The sequence below is a fragment of the Eptatretus burgeri genome, chromosome 13, assembly GCF_056783735.1.
Source record: "Eptatretus burgeri isolate ZD-2024b chromosome 13, Ebu_testis_v1, whole genome shotgun sequence".
NCBI classification, from domain to species: Eukaryota; Metazoa; Chordata; class Myxini; order Myxiniformes; family Myxinidae; genus Eptatretus; species Eptatretus burgeri.
Genome location: NC_140973.1, coordinates 58,987,333 through 59,007,332, shown reverse-complemented (window position 1 = coordinate 59,007,332; position 20,000 = coordinate 58,987,333). Strand labels below are relative to the sequence as shown.

At 42.9% G+C, this 20,000-nt stretch overlaps 1 protein-coding gene across 6 annotated transcripts in view; it reads right to left on the bottom strand.

The window, feature by feature from the left end:
* The window catches only part of ARAP1 (ArfGAP with RhoGAP domain, ankyrin repeat and PH domain 1), a 187,933-nt gene that overhangs the window by 162,645 nt on the left and 5,288 nt on the right, over positions 1–20,000 (bottom strand). For all 6 annotated transcript variants that reach the window (XM_085852622.1, XM_085852623.1, XM_085852625.1 and 3 more), the window contains exon 3: positions 4,894–5,017. In XM_085852622.1, coding sequence (XP_085708748.1) covers positions 4,894–5,017 — 124 coding nt within the window. The remainder of the gene's footprint in view (positions 1–4,893; positions 5,018–20,000) is intronic.

Here is a 20,000-nt window from a genome sequence, read left to right as displayed (position 1 = left end):
GAAGGATTTTCCACAAAAGAGGGACAAAAGAGTCGAGGTGAGCAGAGAGCTTGGATTTTAGAAGTTTCACGAGGAGAGTGTTACTTGAAGAATGGAAAAAGTGAATTGGCAGCGACTTTGCAAATTAGTCCGTCAGTAGGCATGCGTAACTATCCTGGTCTTCCTTTTGAACAGAACAGATAATTATTAGCCTTCAATATGTTCTCACCTGGAACCTGAATTTAGAAATTCCTTCCCAAAGTCCAAGCCGAAAACTAAAAGGAGCAGAAAAACAAGAACATCAGATGGAAAATACTTTGCAGATCTGTGGGCTGTAGTTGGCATTAAACATAATAAGAAATGGATGTTCCATCAAATTCATTTGCATTTGCCAAAGGCAGATTGAGAATTTTGAGATGTGGAAAGGAGGAGGAGGGGGAGTGGGTGGAGTTGGAGGAGGTGGAGGAGGGGAGGTATCCACCATTCCTTTAAACTTGTTAAAAACATTGCCAGCACGTTGATTGTGCAAATGGTAATTACTACACATGTTGATGTTGGGCGCCACAATAATATAAAAGAGGAAGATATAATTGTCGCGAAGAGGTGGTGAGGATTTGCATGCATTTAACAGATGTTATCAATGCAATGAAGTCACATTTGTTCTGTTCTGTTCTTGCATGTGAAAGCTTGGCTGCTGGGTAGCCATCATTTTGAGGAAGCAAACTTGTTCCACTGATGCTGTGCCTGTCTCCCAGACCACACCTCTCTCAGTACACTAGTCCTAATTTCACCAAACTCGGAAGGATGACAGGCTGAGTCAACCCCACCTGGTGTTAATTCACTGGCTAATAGGGCTTGAACTCAGGACCCTAAGATCCGAAGCCAGCCACCCTAAACACGAAGCCAACACCAGGCTTGTTACCTCCGCCACCGAAGGTGAAGGAGGTTATGTTTTCACACCTTTCTGTCTGTTTGTCTGTTTGTTTGTTTGTGTGCAGGATATCTCAAAAAAAGTTGAACACAGATCTGGATGAAATTTTGTGGACAGGTTCGGTGTGTGACAAGGATGAACTGATTAGATTTTGGTGAAGATCCCGATCCAGATCCGAGCACTAGAATTTTTTTAAAGTGATTCTTCACCATTGAGAGAAAGAGCCAAAAACGATATATAGCACGATATCTCAAAAAGTTGTGGACACATTGGGTGTGTGACGAGTAAGAATTTCTTCAATTTTGATGAAGATCCAGATCTGGATCCGGATCTGATCACTTTTAAAGTGATTCTTCACCATTGACAGATCGGGCCAAAAATGATATTGAGCACAATATCTCAGAAAGTTTTGGACGGATTAGGATGAAACTTGGTGGACAGGTTGGGTGTGTGACGAGGAAGAATTGATTCGATTTTGGTGAAGATCCGAATCCGGATCTGGATAGGAGAATTATTAAATTTCTAAAGTGATTCTTCATCATTGAGTGATAAGGCCAAAAACGATATAGTATTGTATAGTATGATATTTCAAAAATGTATTGGGCCCGATACGTTCTCGTGGATCAGGCATTACATGGTGGAGGTATGCGCTCTCCCGAGTGCCCTTCCAGTTCGGTTTGTGACTGGTTTAGTAAAACACGAGCAAGTAAGACCCGTCGCTTCGCTGATAGGTTTAATCAAAAGAGAGCATGTTTGACTTCACGAACATATTCCATGTCCATCTGTGAATCTCAATGAGGATATAAAATGACGGGAACATGCAAAAAATGGACATTTTACAACACGTAGTGGTTGCTGTTGTCATGGTGGCTGTGGTAGTAGTTTGTGTGCCCCTTCCATGTACTTTTATATATTTTTGTATTGCTTTGAGAAGTATTACGACATATAATTTTGTTTGCTCCTTCCATGTTCTTCAAAACCTTTCCTGCTATCATAAAATAAAAAATGTTTTTGATGCAACTGTCACATGAAGCTCCAATTCCTGCTTCTTCTTCTTCTTCCGAATCATCAATCGCAGAGAGGGCTTTTAAAACAGGCATCTTTCTGATTTTTGTTTTGTTTTCAGTAAATTGATTAATTATTCACCTTCGAACCAAGGAAATTGATTATTAACTTTCCAATGGTACCATGTTCATTATTCTACAATAGCAGGAACCTTTGAGAATGAAGCGTGGCACACGGACAGACACTTCTCCTTTTCGTACTGGATGTGACACATGAGTCAGGTACACAGCACAAACAACAACAGGGTTACTTAATCTTGAGAACTCCGGAAACAGCAAAAAATAGAACACCAGTCATATTTCAATCATTTAAACTCAGCTATGGTCGTGGGACACATTTACATCTCCCATTCCATTTAAACATGTTTGAGAGTTCATTGGTGAGTCGGTTAAAAAAACAAACTGTTCTATAAAGATAGAGAAAAGCAGAAGAAAAGAAAAAAAAAACAATTATCCAAGTCACGCATTGCATGAATCACTTGGATAGCGCAACTTTAGCGAGAGTCAATGCGATAAGTCGTGTGTAACAAATTCCTTCTTTGTTGAAACCCCACAAACAGTGCTGAATCATCATCAAAACACCATTCTCTCATCATCCAACGGCGACTGTGTCCACATTATCATGTAAATGAGACATAAAATGGTTTCCAATTCTTTCTCAACATCCAGAAAGGGTGATTCATCAGCCTGGCCTTTTTGAGGATGTCTGGCCTTGCAACAGAAGACTTTATTGCAACATTTCCCTGTATGGTTTGGGCTTGAAATCACTTTGTACCACAAAAATAAAAATATCCTCAGAGAATTTACGTGTAAATGTCTTGTTTAAAACAGAATGGAGAATCGATGGCAAAAAAGGAAAGAGTACAAGAAAAGACTAAAAGGACACTCAGAATAGCTCGTTACTCCGCCACGTAACACCTGATCCACGAGAACATATCGCGCCCAATACATTTTTGAAATATCATGTTATATATCGTTTTTGGCCCCATCTCTCAATGGTGAAGATTCACTTTAAGGATTAAATAATTATCGTATCCAGATCCAAATTCGGATCTTCATCAAAATCGAATCAATTCTTCCTTGTCACACACCGAACATGTCCACCAAGTTTCGCCCGAATCTATCCACAATTTTTTGAGATATAGTGCTATATATTGTTTTTGGCCCGAACTCTCAATGGTGAAGAATAACTTTAAAGTTCAAGTTGCCGGATCCGGATCCAGAACTTCACCAAAATCTCATCAGTTCGTCCTTGTCGCACACCCAACCTGTCCACAAAATTTCATCTGGATCCGTCCGTAACTTTTTGAGATATCCTGCAAACAAACATACAAACAAGCAGTCATCGACTGGTACTTACGAAATCGTCAACTTGACCTCCGACCTTGTCTAATAAAAGCTGTCTCTGGAGAAGGTATCGACGCAAACCAGAAGTTTTTACGATGATTCTGTACCAAACCATCAAAAATCGTAACGTCGACCGAAGCAAAAATCTCCATTTCTCCACGCAATTATTTTATCAAAGTCACAAAACCGTAATATTTGGCCATCCACCAACAATCTTTACATAATCCAACGGCTTAGCGAGTGAGGCACGCGACGATAACCTTAATTGGGATAAACGAAATGACTTTTAAACACCATCTTTATCGAAAACACCGTCAGCGCACATGGAAAACCTTTACGTGATCAACGACGCCTCTGCTCGAGCGCGCTGCACCACGTGACGACCCGTGACGCGGCGAATTAAATATTTTTTATACAATCTTAAAACGTCTCCAAAACATCCAATTTTTACCAGAATTTCGACAACCGAGTGTTAAGCGTCCTAAGCAATCGCAAAAACTGAAGACAAAATTAAAATCGAAATTAAAACGATCTCGTAACGTTGACCGAAGCAAAAATATTCCATTTCTCCACGTGAATTTAGGTAATTATGTTTGACCTCACTGTGACCTTGACCGTTGACCGATTTTGACCAAAATCTAATCAGCGCTAGATTTTCACCCCATCACCCTCCTCAATCACGTGGTGCAATTTGACATTGGTAGCTTCTTCCGTTCTCAAGTTATCGTGTTATCGTGCCTACAAACAAACAAACACACACAAACAAACAAACAGAAACGGAAGTCATCAATATACTTACGAAATCTAAAGATTTCGTAAGTAACAAACAGACAGACAGACAGAAAGGGGTGAAAACATAACTTCCTTCACCTTTGGTAGCAGAGGTAAAAAGAGAGTGAAGAGGTGAAAGAAAAGGGAGAACAGGGAGTAAGAGAAGTCATGCAGACAAGTAGATAGTACGAATTCAAATTGGCAATCAGATGAGTCTTAATGGACGAATCCTAGCAAACCCCGTGAAAGTGGCATTGGAGATGAGCTTTTCATTTTGTGAAGTCGATGACGAGCGACAAAGCTTCGATCTTATTTCACAGCATCCAAGGTAGCAAATGGCTAAAAAGGGAGGTGAAATTAAAACTAAGCAGAAGAAGGAGGGTGATAGTTCCACACTATAATCATCAGCCCCCTCCTTAAGATGGCAATCACTTCCTCAAGTGCGTCAGATTGATACACAGACAAGCTGTGGCTGAAAGTGCTTGTCGTTGAAAAAAAAAAGAAGCAAAATCCTCCCTGCATCAGCAGTTCATCTATTTATGCAAAATGTGATTTGGTTTCGTGTAAACCGCAAAGGTCAGCATGAGAAAGAAAGGCTCTTATCAAAACAGCTCAATCGTAATCGGGAGCCCCTCCCCCAAAATCTCCAAAGTAAAAAATAAATAGATACTAACACCAGATTGAAATCACCACTGTAAGGAAGCAAACGACTGTATGGCGATATACAGAGAGACAACTTTACCCCTCCAGCTACAGAAGTTGGCCCCACACCCAGATCACATACTTGTTGCTTTAACTCACCCATTGGCTGATGGAACAGGATCGTTGATTGAAGGACTGAGTTGTGGGAGTGGAGCAACATCTCCAGACTTGCCCAGAAGGGCTGTGGGTGCCTGCTCAAACGCCCTCAGAGGCTTACCGGCAACTGGCAGAGAAACAAACAAACTGATGCGACCCACAGGAACAAAGGCATGGAAATAGAGCAGAAATAAAACCAGGAAGATCGAAGGATATAGCATTGCAAAAAATGAAGACATTGATCAGAAAAGTCACAAATACTCAAGGATACGGGAGATCCTGGAATCAAGGGTGAGACACCTAAAACGGGTATTTACCGTATAAGATTAAGAGCACACTTGACTCACATGTATTGTTATTTCTCTGAATCTTATCATCGACAAACTGAAAAATACTATCCATGACACAGCAAAGTCCATAAAGTGTTCACTGATAGCTGAGTGAATAAGCCTTGAAAGGATCTCATGAGAAACAATTTAGGTTTCAATGGTGGAGGCATCAAGGCATTGTTACTGCACCAATCTGGACAGGCCCCGGACCAGATGCTAACTGGAAAAGATTACCGCCAGAGATTCACCCATTGTTTAAAATCTGTTATAGTAAAATACACTATTTGGTGTCTGTCTGTCTGAAAATGATATATTGGTCATTACTTATCCAATCTCAACCACATTTGACAGGACGAAAGGTCACATGACGGAGGCTGTAGTGACTGCATTTGCCCCCCTTTTTCCAAGGGGGTTTTCCACTTTGGGCGAAATCCGTGTTAACGTATGTAGGTAATTAATCATGGCATTTTTCTAAAGCCGCTTCTCATAACAAAAGTGATAACAACACTCATTTATAACATAGTATCAATGTTATTAAAAAAAAACAATATTAATACTTATAACATCCTCCCTCCCCAAGGGGGTTTTCCTTCTTTGACAAACGCCGTGTTAACATGTATAAAACGCTTTTCATGGCGCTTTGTGGGGAAACCCAACTGGAAGTAAAAATATAATAAACCACAAACACATATGATTACCTTTTTAAACAGTCGTTATTGCTGCTGAACACGAAACTGAAAGGGAGGAAACGTTATTGAGGTTATCAAGGCATTATATGCTGGTGTTGTCCCTGACAGCTAACCAACGGACCCCAAACCTACATGTATTGTAATCTAATGTATGTACCCAAGAGAGGATAATAACATGACCCTTCCTGCTGCTCCCAAAGGTAGCAGGTGTACTCGTTGTTGAAAACGACTTATTTGCTTCTGAGGGATGCCCTGACACTGGGTTGTTGAATTGACTCAGAGCAGCAATGATTGTTTTGAGACCAACAGGTAAGTGGTCTTGCACATCATCTGCCTGGAATTTCTGTGGGGAGATGAGAAGATGATGTCATCATTTGGTGAATGCTGGCAACAAGGCAGGGAGAAATCACAATTTTGGGGTTGTTTATTTTGGGGTTACCAGACGATGGGGAGCTGCATCTTAGTGCAGGCTTGTTTTGGTTGGTTGGCACAGCAAGATCACAGATGAACGAGGTTGAATAGGAGCATGTGTTCAACTCCTCAAGGCCCAAAGTTGACCCGGGTGGTAGCGGGACAAAAACAACAGGGCAAGTCTGCAACAGACAAGTGGCTTTTCCACCATGTGGCAGCCCGATAGGTGACAGCAGGAAAGCACCTCCTGTTGGGAGCCAGAATGATGCTTCACTCGAGAATATGTAAGTAGCGTCTGTACCTTCTCTTCCCCCCCTCCCCCCCAACCAACACCATTCCACTCCTCTTTCCCACTCTCCACGTCAGTGCCCATTAAATCCTTATTTAAATTGAATTATATTGTTGCGGGCCGGCGAGGTCGGGTGAGAAGACCACTAGGTCGGGAAGCTACGTCGATTCCCATCAGACTCCATGACATGGTGGGTCGCTTAACCGACCGTGGACGCCAATAACTCAACCGCATGACCTAGGGTCCTCCCACCTATGGAATCGGGTTACCTAATTAACCACGCAGTTTAACACCGGGGAACCATGCCCTCGGTACGCCTTGTCCGAACCGGATCACTCTACTGGCTCGGATGTCCTTTCTGGATCGGATGCAGCTGAGCGACACTGCCAAGGACGTACCGGCCAGAAGGAACAGACCGTTGGGAATAAAGACCCGGCTAAACCTGGATTGGAACCATGCTGAACCAATGAGGGAAAAGACAAAGGCGAGCTGGGAACATTTCTACAACAATTATTTATTTACAGCAAGCGAGGAAAAGCATGTGGCACAACAAAGGTTTATTGGGTATGTAACGCAGGGAAAGAGGAGAGGAGTGTGGGGGGTGCGACAATTATACCAGCAACTTACTAAAGCAGACACAGTGCAGACTTGACGCAAGATTATTCACAGTAACAACAACTAGAGGGGGAGCACTCGGTAGAGTGCAAAACCTCCGCCGCCAATACTGCAAGGTCACTCAAGTGAACCTGATATCCTATTCATTCAATTTGACGTCAACAGTGCTCACAGAGTTATCGTTTGCAACTTTCCCTTTTACTTTTAACTTTTACATACTCAATTCATTCGTCATAACTCGATTCCTTGAGACAGAAATTGATTTTACGTGGGTTTTTCCACCTGAAGTTCCAAAATCAGCTGCAATTATAATTTTGGCATGTTTTTTTTGTTGGAAATCACTTATAACATGTAGAAATGCAAAAAAAAATATAAAAAAAAAAAATCGGAATTTTGTTGACAAAAATTTGCAAAATTGTTTTTTTCTCTAAGAATTTTTTTTTGGGGGGGGGGGGTTGGAAATCACTTAAAACATGTGGAAATGCAAATAAAAGAAATCAAATATTTTTTTAAAATGGCCACCATAGCGGCCATATTGGATTTTGGACCAATTCCAAAATCTAATGGCATGATCCTTGGACCAGACCTAACCTCCCCCCCCCCCACCAAGTTTCGTCGAAATCCGTCGAGGAGTTTTTCCGTAATACTGTTCACAAACAAACAAACAAAGAAACAAACAGAAAGGGGTGAAAACAGTAACCTCCATCCATCTTCGATGGCGGAGGTTAATAAAAGATCTTCGACAGGCTTACTTAACAGACCGGCGCCAGCACTCAGACACACACACAGAAAAAGAAGAAACCCCAATGAAAAAGGACTTTTGCAGCCAGGGAGGGAGGGGGTTGAGGTTATAGTTTTCAGTACCTGTGTGTTTCGGGGAGGGATGCTTCGTGGTGCAGTACCCGACAATAGCTGCATTGTTCTGGCCACAGCCGCACGTGTGGAGATCATGTTCCTGAATGGGAGGAGCTTGAGTGGAGAAGGGGGGAGTCCAGAGGGTGAGGGTGGAGCTGTCGGTGGGACCAGGCAGGAGGCGGTTCGTCGAGGTGAGGCGTGAGCGGAGTCAAGAACAGGAACACTCCGCGTGAAGACACCCACACCGAACACACACAACAACCACTACACGGAGGATTTCTCCATGTTTTATAGAGCCCGGAGGTTGAGGGAGGGCCATGCCGAATCCGACGTCATCGACCGAGTCGGCATCCGACTGGCCCCGACCCCTCACGTCAGCCTTGGCCGGGTTTCGGCCAGACGCCGGTATAGCCCACCCACCTGGGTGCAAAAGAATACGTGACACACCGCACATGTCTGGCCTCGGGTAGATGGTGGAAGCTCAAAGCGCCAGTCTACTCGATAGTGCACATTGCGATTTTGCCTCAGAAGTGATCGTTGGGGAGGGTTCCGTGGGTTGTCATGCTATGGTAAGCGAGACGAGGAGCAAGCGAGGCAGATTTACCTTAGAAAAGAAAAGGTGGGAATAAAATAAAAGGGAAAAATGATTTAATAATCCCAACTAATAGCCCATCGCAACGCACTCCCTTGTCCTCCCACTACGCAAAAGGAAGGGGTCTATCTGCACGTATATTAATGGCATAACTGACTCGGGACAACTATCTGTTGTATGCATGCGGTTCCGAGAACCGCAACAATATACTTGAAGACTGTTCAGAGGTCAGCAAAATGAGTACCAGCCTATGGAAAAAGGAGCACTGCATCAGCAGCGCAGCCATGCTCCCAGCAATGATGCATCAAGCAGCGATGGGTGGGCATACAAAATAATAATAATAATGTTTTATTTTATGCTCTTAATAACTCTTTTATTCATGAAGATAAGTAGCACAAAAACATAATGCAAAAACATGCTAAGTAAGGGTATAGTTTGGACAAATTGAAAATTGACGTCCCGAACCCTATTTCCCCCATTACCCCCCAAGTTTGTGGATTTGCTGTTCACAGGAATTTTCAAGAATGTTACCCTGCAAAAGGCAAGGTCCTCATGCGTATATGAGAAAACTGTGTGGGGAATCGTGTTCTTTGAACTCCCGAGTTCCCTTTCTACCCATTTGGGCTTTCTACATTATTTCGCTGCGCAGATATCCAGAGAAATGCTTAATACTTTTATACTTCATTATTGATTGAAGTGAAGGGGGAGGGGGAGGGGGTATTCACGGAAAGAGCAGAGGGTGCAAGATCAGAAAGGAAATGGAATAAGATAGAGAGACCACCGACCTGCCTGCGATGGGAAAGAGAAAGACCAATGGACTCAGTTTCAGCGTGGGAGATTCCAATGATGTTGACGGCCTTGGTTTCCAAGGTGTCCAGCTGAGCAAGGTTTGAAGCAGGGAAGCGAGCCAAGAGGGGAGAACAGTACTCCATCAAGCTGTGGATGAAGGCCTTGTGGGTGGATAGGTGTTCAGGTGTGCCAAGGAAGGACTTTGTATGACGAACGATGCCCAATGGATGGCTGGCTTTGGAGGCAAACTTTGAAATATGGTTTGCCCAAGAAAGATCATGGCTGACAGTGAGACACAGGAGTTTGAATGACTGAACTTCCTCATGAGGATTGTGAGGAAAGTAGATGGGGGTGGAGGAGGGGTTGCCAGACGGTCCTTTAGGAGAGAGAGAATGAGATTGAGATTTGTCTGGATAGAAAAACACATTCCAAGTGTTTGATCAGTTTGGGATTTTGTCAAGGTCTGGGGAGAGGGAAGAGGCTGTTTCCTGTCAGAAGGATGAGAGATGTCACGGCAGAGAGTGGACTCATCAGCAAAGAGATAAGGTTGATTTTCCAGAGAGTCAGTGAGATCATTGATGAAGATTAGGAATAAGATGGGGGCCTGGAACATTGCCTTGGGGATACTCCAGCTTTGACAGGGAGAAATGATGAAAGGGTTCTGTTGAGAGCCACATGTTGGCTATGAGAGTGGAGGAAGTCAGCAATCCAAGAGTGGAGTTGGCCTTGGATTCCAATGCCAGACAGTTTGGAGAGCAAAGCAGGATGTCAGAAGCTCGAGATACTGTATGTTCAGAGAGACGGCCCTGATCTCATTTCTGATATTGAGGACCTCCATCCATTGGTGAGAGAGGAGAAGAAGCATGTCCAAGGTAGAGTGACCAGCTCTGAATCCAAATTGAGGATTTGAGATGAGGCTGTTGGGGAAAAGGAATGATTTTATAACAATTGCGATGATGGATTCCATGACCTTGCTGATGATTGGAAGTAAGCTGATAGGTCTGTCGTTAATGGGATCTGTTTTTTCACCTTTTTATGTAATGCTGTGATGTTGGCTGATTTCCAAACAAATGGAAGATGACCTATAGTTAATGACAGGGTGAAAAGGGCAGAGAGAGGAAGCTCAAGAGTAGCAGACCAGGTTTTTAGGACATATGAGCTGATGCCGACTGGTCCAGTTGCAGAGTCAGAATGGAGGGATACCAGAAATTTTTCCACCTTTTCAGTTCCAAATGACACAGAAGTCAGGAGCAGTTCGATATGACTGAGAAGGATGGGGACAGAGAGGGAGGAGTTAAGGACACAATATTTTGAAACAAACAGAATTGAGGAATTTGGCCTTCTTATGAGCAACCTGTCAAAATCAACCTGTGTTTTGGAAGCATGGCACGTGAAGAGCCGGGAGAGTAGTCGAACTGGGGAGACGGTGGACATACCCAGATAATAAACACCTCTAATGCAAATGGCGAAAACTGGATGGTGCAAACAGCTGGATAAGGTGAGCAACAGACACTCAATCCCAAACACCACATCCACATGTGCACAATACTCAATGGAAACCTCAATACTCACATAACCAATGCGTCATCATGCCCAACCCGGACACGAAACCAGCCATGTTCATGCCCCGGAAACAGAAACACAAAAACAACGAGCGCACACACGCACATATAACACCAGATCACGTGTAAATAAAAACAAAAAAGAGCAGAGCACCCCTTCAATGATGCGATTTGATGGCTGTTTTTGCTTTTGCAATTTTTTTTAAAAACCACTCCTCCATTTGACCTTGAGCCCCTGCACGTGACCAGAAATGAGCGGTCGTATTGAAATAAAAACCGGACACATGCCGAGGCTCGGGGTCTATTGTGCCTGATGAAGCCGGCGAAATGCTCCCTGGAGACCGGGTCTGCTCTCACTTTTTTGCACAAATTAACAGGCCCGATCGGGTTTTTACTTTTGGTTGGAAGCACCTTCTTCTTGAAAAAAAACCAATATATATATATATATATATATATATATATATATATATATATATATATATATATATATATATATATATATATATATATATATATATATATATGTCTTTGCTAATAAATGGCAGTGTGTGCGTGTGCCTGTGTGTCAGGGTGTGCGTCTCCTCCATAACTCCAAAACTATGAAACATAGCAGCCTGTAACTTTGCATGCATAATAAGGGAACTCCAAGGAAGTGCAAAAGTGAAAACTGGGTGTTTGGGTTAATTAAAACACCCTTTTTGAAGATAATTAACGGCCTAATTTAATTATATTGTTACAATTTGCGCCCGCCAGCGTGCGAACAGCCGCTTTAGCCAATAGCAGCCGCACGCCCACCAGACAAGCAATTCAGTCGTGACTTCCCAGAACAACGCCGAGAACCAGTCATGGGTGTGCCTTCAACGCACACCACGGCCCAGTCCGTATTCGACCCGCGCGCGACAGGGTCAATCGCCGAATATCGATATACCTAAGTATTCGCGTGGGTAACCTACCGAGGGACCATACCTCGCGAAGGCCTATTTGGGCACGAACCGCTTTTGCGGTTCGTTCCGTTCTGGGATAACCGAGCGGGTATTATCGCCGGACCCGATTCTATTATCGGTGTTCAAAAACCAACTAGTACTCCGAAAAACAATACAGCGGTTCAATGGGGGAAAATGACACGACGAACGGGGTACATTTAAATAAGCACATTTATTATACAGCACATATACAAACAATCATGCAGTCATGCAGGTAAGCAATGATGGAAAAACACGCATGCAGTTGTTTGTTGAAGACTGCGGGACAGGGACAAAGACACGGCCAAGGCAAAAACACTACAACCGACTATGGTTATTATGTACATTTACTTACGGGACTCGGCGCCACAACATTCATTCAAAGAAAAACAAGGAAAAGACCCCCTCAAAGACAAGGGAGTCAGACTGGACCTCTTGGGTCTTTATGGCGTGGGACTTGGCAGACCGAAAGAGTCCCACGAGACCGTTGCAGGTAACCTGCACCCTCGTGGTACCTTGATGGGGCGAGTCGCAATGTCCCATCCCCACGGCAGCTAGCGTAGCCGGGGTTGTGCCCAGGCCTTGCCAAGCGGCAGGCGAGCTCTCTCCAGCTCTCCCGACACGCATGCGCAGCTTCGCGTGACACAGCAGGGCTGCGCCTCCAGCCCGCGTCTCCCTCGCGACGCCCGGACCTCCACCGACCAACCGCTCCAAGCTCCTGACTCGGACACGAGCCCAGATCTTTACGCAGCTCCTTGGCGCGATTCTCCTCCGCACAAGCAGCAACCACACCAGCTACGACCGCAACCCCAGCAGCAACTCCAGAGAGAGAGAGAGAGAGAGATTCAGCGACGACCGAGAGTTTCAGCAACGACAGCGAGAGAGCGGCAGCAACCCCAGAGAGGGAGAACGAACGTTCCGTGCGCGCTTATTATTACCCACGCTCCGCCCCTCCGCTCTCGCCCCACCGTCCTTGCAGAACCTGCGGGAACCTTCTTTAAGGAAGCGTTTTCCCGCCAAATCGGGGACGCTCCCTCGCCGCTGTATTTGTCTTCTTCCACACGCCGGGTGGACTTCACCGTGGAGACGCCATTCATCCGGGGGAGGGGGGAACGGGGGCCGCCTGCTTTCCCTCGACGAAGGCCAGGCCTCTAGCAACCGTGTGCCGAGGTGGAAACGCGGTGGTGTGGTTATGAGGGTTGTGGTTAAGGTGGTTGTGTGAAGCGGTTGGTCCAAAATAACGATAGTAAAGAATAACGGCTAACTCAAAGATCACAGCCCTGTCCACACGAATAAACCCCTTGAGGCAACGGTGGGGAAATCTAACTGAACACACACTTAGCGATATAACTGATCTTGGGGATATCCTTTATGATGCTCTGCGAATTTCCACAGCCGTAACAATATCCTTTATCAGGTCATACTTAGCCACCTCGCTCTCTGGCCTCTTTTTACTTTTACAAAACTGCCTCTTTTTACTCATTGTGATCATATAATTTATTTTGCCTTCCTCCAGCCAGTATCGAACCACAGAACTGGAAAGTTGTTCCATAGAGGGGAGAGATGAGGTTTAAAAACCTTGCTCTGAACTCCATCCATGGTCTTCTTGACTTCCTCTGTACCAAATATAGCATTAGAAATTCAACATTTCTTGAAATCATTAATAAAAATCTCAGGGTCCAGGCCATGTCAGGCATCAACGATAACCATGAATTAAAAGAGAAAAGTTGAGTTTTTCAAAATTCCTCCTTTTGGTAAATATGTATTCATCGTTGTTCTTTCATTTTACCCATTGCTGAAACCGTTTGGTTTTGATCAGCTTGTTTATACGATGCATCGAGGTTCTGCAGAATAAAAGTCATTCATTCTGCAATAAGCATAACACCATGCTGGCAACCCTTCTTTAAAGTCTCCTTAACAAAATTAGACGTACGAAGGACCGGTTGAGTCTTACGGCACAGTAGTCCATCTCGTCATTTACCCCATATGTTCTTCAAAGAGTCTTTCATTGAGGGATCATCCATCCAGCTTGCCGAATGCACACAATAACTCCTTTTCAAATGGGAAGCTTCAGCATTTATGCATTGGTTCTTCCCAATGTCATTTATGCATATGAATTGTAATTTGCTGCCCTTCTGTAAGATGGTTGATTCAAAAGGGATGTCAAAGATCAATGACTTTTGGTTTGCATTGTCTATCTTGTTCATGCAATACCTTTTCTTTCACTGGCACATTATCAGTCACTGGAATCTCAGAGCTTGTTCATGTCATCCAATGAAAGTTTCTCAGTGGTATGGGCCTGGCCTCGAATGGGAAGAATGTGATTCTCCATAAATCTATAGGAGCCAAGATTAGGAGGCCTTGAGATATTGTTTCATTCCTCAAATGGCGTAGCCAGGGAAAGGGCTCTTCATTGGTTCTCAGGCGTAGACACAGTCAGCAAACTTCCTTTTTTAAATTTTCGCTGATTTAAAGAAAAACGATGTAGGTTAAAAGGTCAGACTCTATGGAACGGAAATCGGTGGATTTCCACGGTTCTTTCTCGGGACATTTTATCCAGTAGAACTTTAATATTTCACCAAGATCGCACATTACACTCGGATAGGGAAAATTCTCAACCAGATGAGCGGTTGCAGCATGCTTCTGCACGCTGAAAAACTTGCCATTTTTATTTTGCTGTAAAACAAACAATTACTATGGAATGATCATGTTGAATGTTTCCTGCATGATGGATACTTGATAACAAGGAATAACAAGAAAAACTTTGGCACAGGAGGAGGTGATTCAGCCCATCATACCTGCACTACACCAACACCAGATACTATCAGCAGTCCTCATGCAATATACCTCTCTATTCTGATGAAAAACTCTTCTGCACTTATTTTGTCTGTTCCCTTCATTATCTTAAGCATCTCAATTGTGTCCTCTTGTAATCACCTCCTTTGTAATGTTTAAAGTCTCGTCTCCTTCAGCCATTCCTCATAGCTTAGCTTAGTCCAGATAGGCCTATAATCAATGGAGTAGTTCCATGCTGAGCCCTCTCCATAACAGCTATGTCCTCTCAGATGTGGTCATGAAAACTGCATACAATATTCTAGATTGAGGTCTTACTAAATTCCTATGCAGTGTTAACATTACTTCTTTTGATTTATAGTTTATCCCCTGACAAATCCAACGTAAAACTCTTTACCTGAAGCTGCCGAGCACTGTGCCCCACTCCACACCCCTCCCCCACCCGGTTTTGATTACCACCTCCAGATCATTTTCCTGTGTGACACACTCCAAAATTGCCCCTTGCATCATGTGATCCCTATTTTCATTATTCTTACCCATCCCCATCACCTTACATTTGTTCAGGTTAAACTGCATCTGAAAATGTTTTACCCAATCCATTGAAGTACCATATCTGCACTTTCCTGAATCTAATCACCACCCTCTCTGCTATCTATACCTCCAAACTTTGTGTCATCTGAAAATTTAGAAATCTGATATTTAACCCTAATATCCAAATCATTGATGTAAATTATGAATAATAATGCTCCCAGTACTGATCCCTGAGGAACCCGACTCCTTACATCCTCCCAGCCCGACATCATCCCACTCCAGGCCCGTCGCCAGGGCTCAGTATTAAGGGGGACATATGAACTGGATGGGGGGGGGGCACAATTATAATATTTAATAGTTTTTGATAACCCGGTATGCCATTGTATTCATGCAGCATTGACGCATCTATACTGAGGTTGCCGTCGCATACTAACCAAATTGATCTCAGCTCGGTTTAATATGTTCCGATGTTTTTGGCCTAAAATTATTGGAATGCAGGAGAGCTGCAACAAACTGGCACATTCACAATGCAGATATTCAATGATTAGACAATTGGCACCAATTCAGGTGAACTTATACAAGGTGTTGTCAAGAATTGGCATGAGAAAATTAATATACCAGAGATACAATGACTAAACGGGGGAGGTTGGCACCGGAATCATTGCACTTTCAAATCAGATACAGTAGGCTATGACCTGCGATCATCACGTTAAACTATCAACAGCAAATACGAGCAGCCTGAAGATACCACAAAGCCCGCATTTAAAGCAGTCAATCACACAGAGGTAAGGTTATGCACAAAGCACTAGATATGGTAGATGCAAAGCACCAAACACAACATTTAACTTAAACATCAGAAGTACAAAGCAGCCGACCACGGTGGGTGCTGACCACAACCACAACCGCAACCTTTTTCCTTTTCTTAGCCATTTTCGTATATCCATGTCTTTTTCTACTGTTGCTAGCTAGCGGTCTCCGTGACTCGTCCCTCGTGATTCGTGTCACTAATCTCACGACTCGCGACATTTGACGGTTGACAGTTTTATTTATTAAATGATGCATGCACCAAAAACAGGTTTTATCTGCATCATTTCAAATGTAAGCACGATTGCAAATGCACATTTTTAATTTTTATTAGAAAATTACTTTTGTAAGATGGAGGGTTGTGAAGGTCACACGGTGCACTTCATCTTTAATTATGTAAATTTATGTCTTTTCCTTATTTATATTATCATATTATGACTATATTACATTTATACCTAACTTACAACCAATCAGGTAACCTGCTTAATAGGGCCTCCATATCGAAGACACTGATTGGCTATTCCTTAAAACGAAATGATCCATGATATATATATATATATATATATATATATATATATATATATATATATATATATATATATATATATATATATATATATATATATATATATATATATATATAAAAAACCACCCAGAGCATCGACATTCAACACGAGGTCTTGTGGCTGTCTGTCGTCTTGGCTGATGGCGTTGGTGCTTGCATTATTATCTTTTATCTTGTGGGCTTGGACTGTATTGTCTTGCCAATTGCTTTTGGAGATGCGCTGGCAAGCGCACACTTATCTCTTGACGGTTATTCAAAGAAGGATGTGCTGCTGATGCAATGCCCTCTGTTACCAGTAAGCTGGTACTCATTTTGCCAACCTCGGAAGGATGACAGGCTGGTGTTTATTCAATGGCATGGCACGGACTTGAACCCAAGATGCTGAGATCTTAAGCCAGCTATCTTAACTGTTAAGACAAGACTATGCCTACATCCTATCACGAATGAGCCCATTTAAATTGTTCTAAGTTATTAATCCTTTAAGAAAGCAGATTTCTCACATGATGGCTGATTCTACAAAGTACCTTCTCAAAAATAATCCCCAAAATTTCCTATTATTGTGCAACCAGTCATGCTGGGACAAATGGCGACTACAGTACTAATTGCCACCAATCAACCCAGATGACATTTCACTATTTATAAGTTGTAACTAGCTGGTGTTTTATAACTAGTTAATGAATAACACCTAAGAGAACTAAACTGTGAGAGTACAAAGGGAAGTGCCACATTGAAGCTGCATGAGGCCAAACATCAACGCAGCAACTTCCTTCTTTAATATTTCACCAACAACATCCAGTATTGATGGCTCCGACTCTCGCTGTGCCGTTGATTCTTTTAGCTTTCCCATGGACACAGGTAGAACCCAAGTGCCAACTGGTGCATGTACAGTACCAGTGACTGTCACATTAAAATACACTCCTGCATATTATAAACAGGAAAGTAGGTTGTTTATTTTTGGAGACTTGGAGTCCCAATTTTATGGTAAATAATATACATATATGAGAGTGGGGGGAAATACATTGGGAAAATATGGTGACTGAGGGTAGTGATTTGGAATTACATCAGTCATGGCATTGGATTTAGGTAAAAAGTTTGTGGCAAGAATCAAATAAATAACTAGTCAGTTCATAGAATTACCCTGTTCAGTGTTGAGAAAAAAAACACACAAGGACAGGGTCTGCGAGCAGCAAATTTGATTGGTCGAGATGTGGTAAAATGCTGCAATATTTTGTCCAAGTACTGCAACATGAAAGGTTTTTGAAAATGCCAATATGGTGATTTGTATTCTATAATGTTCAAGTATATAATGCAATTGAAATAAAATAAAGATTTTAAAGGTTGTAGAAAAAATAAATTGGAAGTTGACCGCAGTTGATGCAGCATCTTTTACACCACCTTATTTAACACGATAAATTAGTTATCTGTGCCTGTTCTTTGTGTCCATTATTATTATGATGTCGCTAAAATTATAAAATTGACATTATGATGTCGCTAAAAACAGCAGGTTTCCTGTTTGGAATGATTTTCAATTTTGTTTGATTGCCAGACAGGCAGACAAAGTAAAAAAATTATCTCACTCCCCTCTGTGGATGTGCGATCGGGACAAATTCAGAGCCAAAGTCCTGCTAAACGGCAGGTTCATTTTTCTGATTAGTGTTCACAATTTAACATTAAATTGAAATTAAGTTATATCTCGATCATAAACTGCCGTTTGTGGACAATGTACAGACAGACAAACAAAGTGAACCAATTGCTTAACTCTGCTATTGGCTTCGTGCATGGGGTGTATATTAAAAGAAGGAAGGAAATCTGAATGACACCGTAATGATGCACCCAATGTCTTCCTCTCCTGTTTCATTTATTTGCATTCTCTTTTTAAAAAAGAAACCTTCAAAAAATTGTTCTTTCAATCCCGACAAATCTCACACTCTCACTTTGTCTCTCTGAATAGACTGTCTGGAAGCCCATCCCCCCCCCCTCTATCTACTTTCTCAACGATCCTCTGGAAGAAGTCCCTTCATTCAAGCTTTTGGTTCTCACTATCTGCCATGATCTCTCCTGGGAAAGCCACATTTCCAACCTGACCTCTAAAGCCAGCCACAGATTGGGCATCCTCTGTTGTGCAAAGTCCTCCCTTGGCACACCAGAGCTCCTGACCACATACAAATATTTTGTCTGCAGCTTGATGGAGTACTGCTCTCCCCTATGGGATAGTGCTCCCGCTTCACAACTTTCTCGGCTTCATGCTGTGGAAACCAAGGCATTTACGATCATTGGTATCTCCCACAATGAAGCTGAGTCTTTGGGTCTCACTTTCTCACCACAGGCAGGTCGGTGGTCTTTCTGTCTTCCACTGTCACCTCTCTGGCCTCACCACCACCACCCCCCCCACCCATATTTCTGCACGGCGCTCAACATCCGCCAGCAACCTCCTTCTGGTGAAACTACCAAAATCAAGAATTACTGCTCACCTTCATTCTTCCATTCCTCTTTTTTCCCACCTCTGGAATAATCTTCCACTCTTTTCAAACCCACTCTTCCTTCCAGGTCTTCAAAACAGCTGTTCTCAATCATCTGTTATCTTTCCCCATCCAAAACCATGATCTTTTCTACCCTCATTAATCCACCTCAAACCCACCTCCTTCAAATTCACTGATTTCCTTCCTGAAAGTCCCCGTCGTGTAAGGACCTGAAAGCCCCTGTAGTGTCCATCTTGTTTACACCATGTACCCTGCCCCATCCCTATCCCTTCCATAGATCTCCTCATGTCTGTTCTCCACTGTTTTTTGTTTCACTCTCCTTCCCTTCTTGTCTCCTGCTCCCTTTGTTACATGTTCTGTGTGTTGGCTCTCATACGAGCCTCAACATTGAAAAACAAAAAAAACCCCAAAAAACACATCATCTAAACCAACCATTGCCTTTATTAAGCAACAAATGTGTAAATATATGAAGCAATGAGGATGGAGCTGTGTATGGTCACAGTGTTTGACTACTGGATGGATTACTTCTGGGCCTGCAGCTCGGCCACAAATGCAGTCTGCCAATTTTATGGCAGGAATTTAGAATTTGGCCATATTGTGGCATACAATCTCTTTACAAAAGGCGTCGTGTGATATTTAATGTCCACCAGTGTACTTATTGATGCAACATCCTGACCGAGAAGTAGCAAGATGATAAGTTATCGTTGGGTCATTTGTAATGGGGATGTGAAGGAAGAGAATAATACAGGGAAGACGAAAAAGAATAAGAAGAAGAAGAAGAAGACAAAGAAGACGACGAAGAAGAAGAAGAAGACGAAGACGAAGACGAAGACGAAGACGAAGA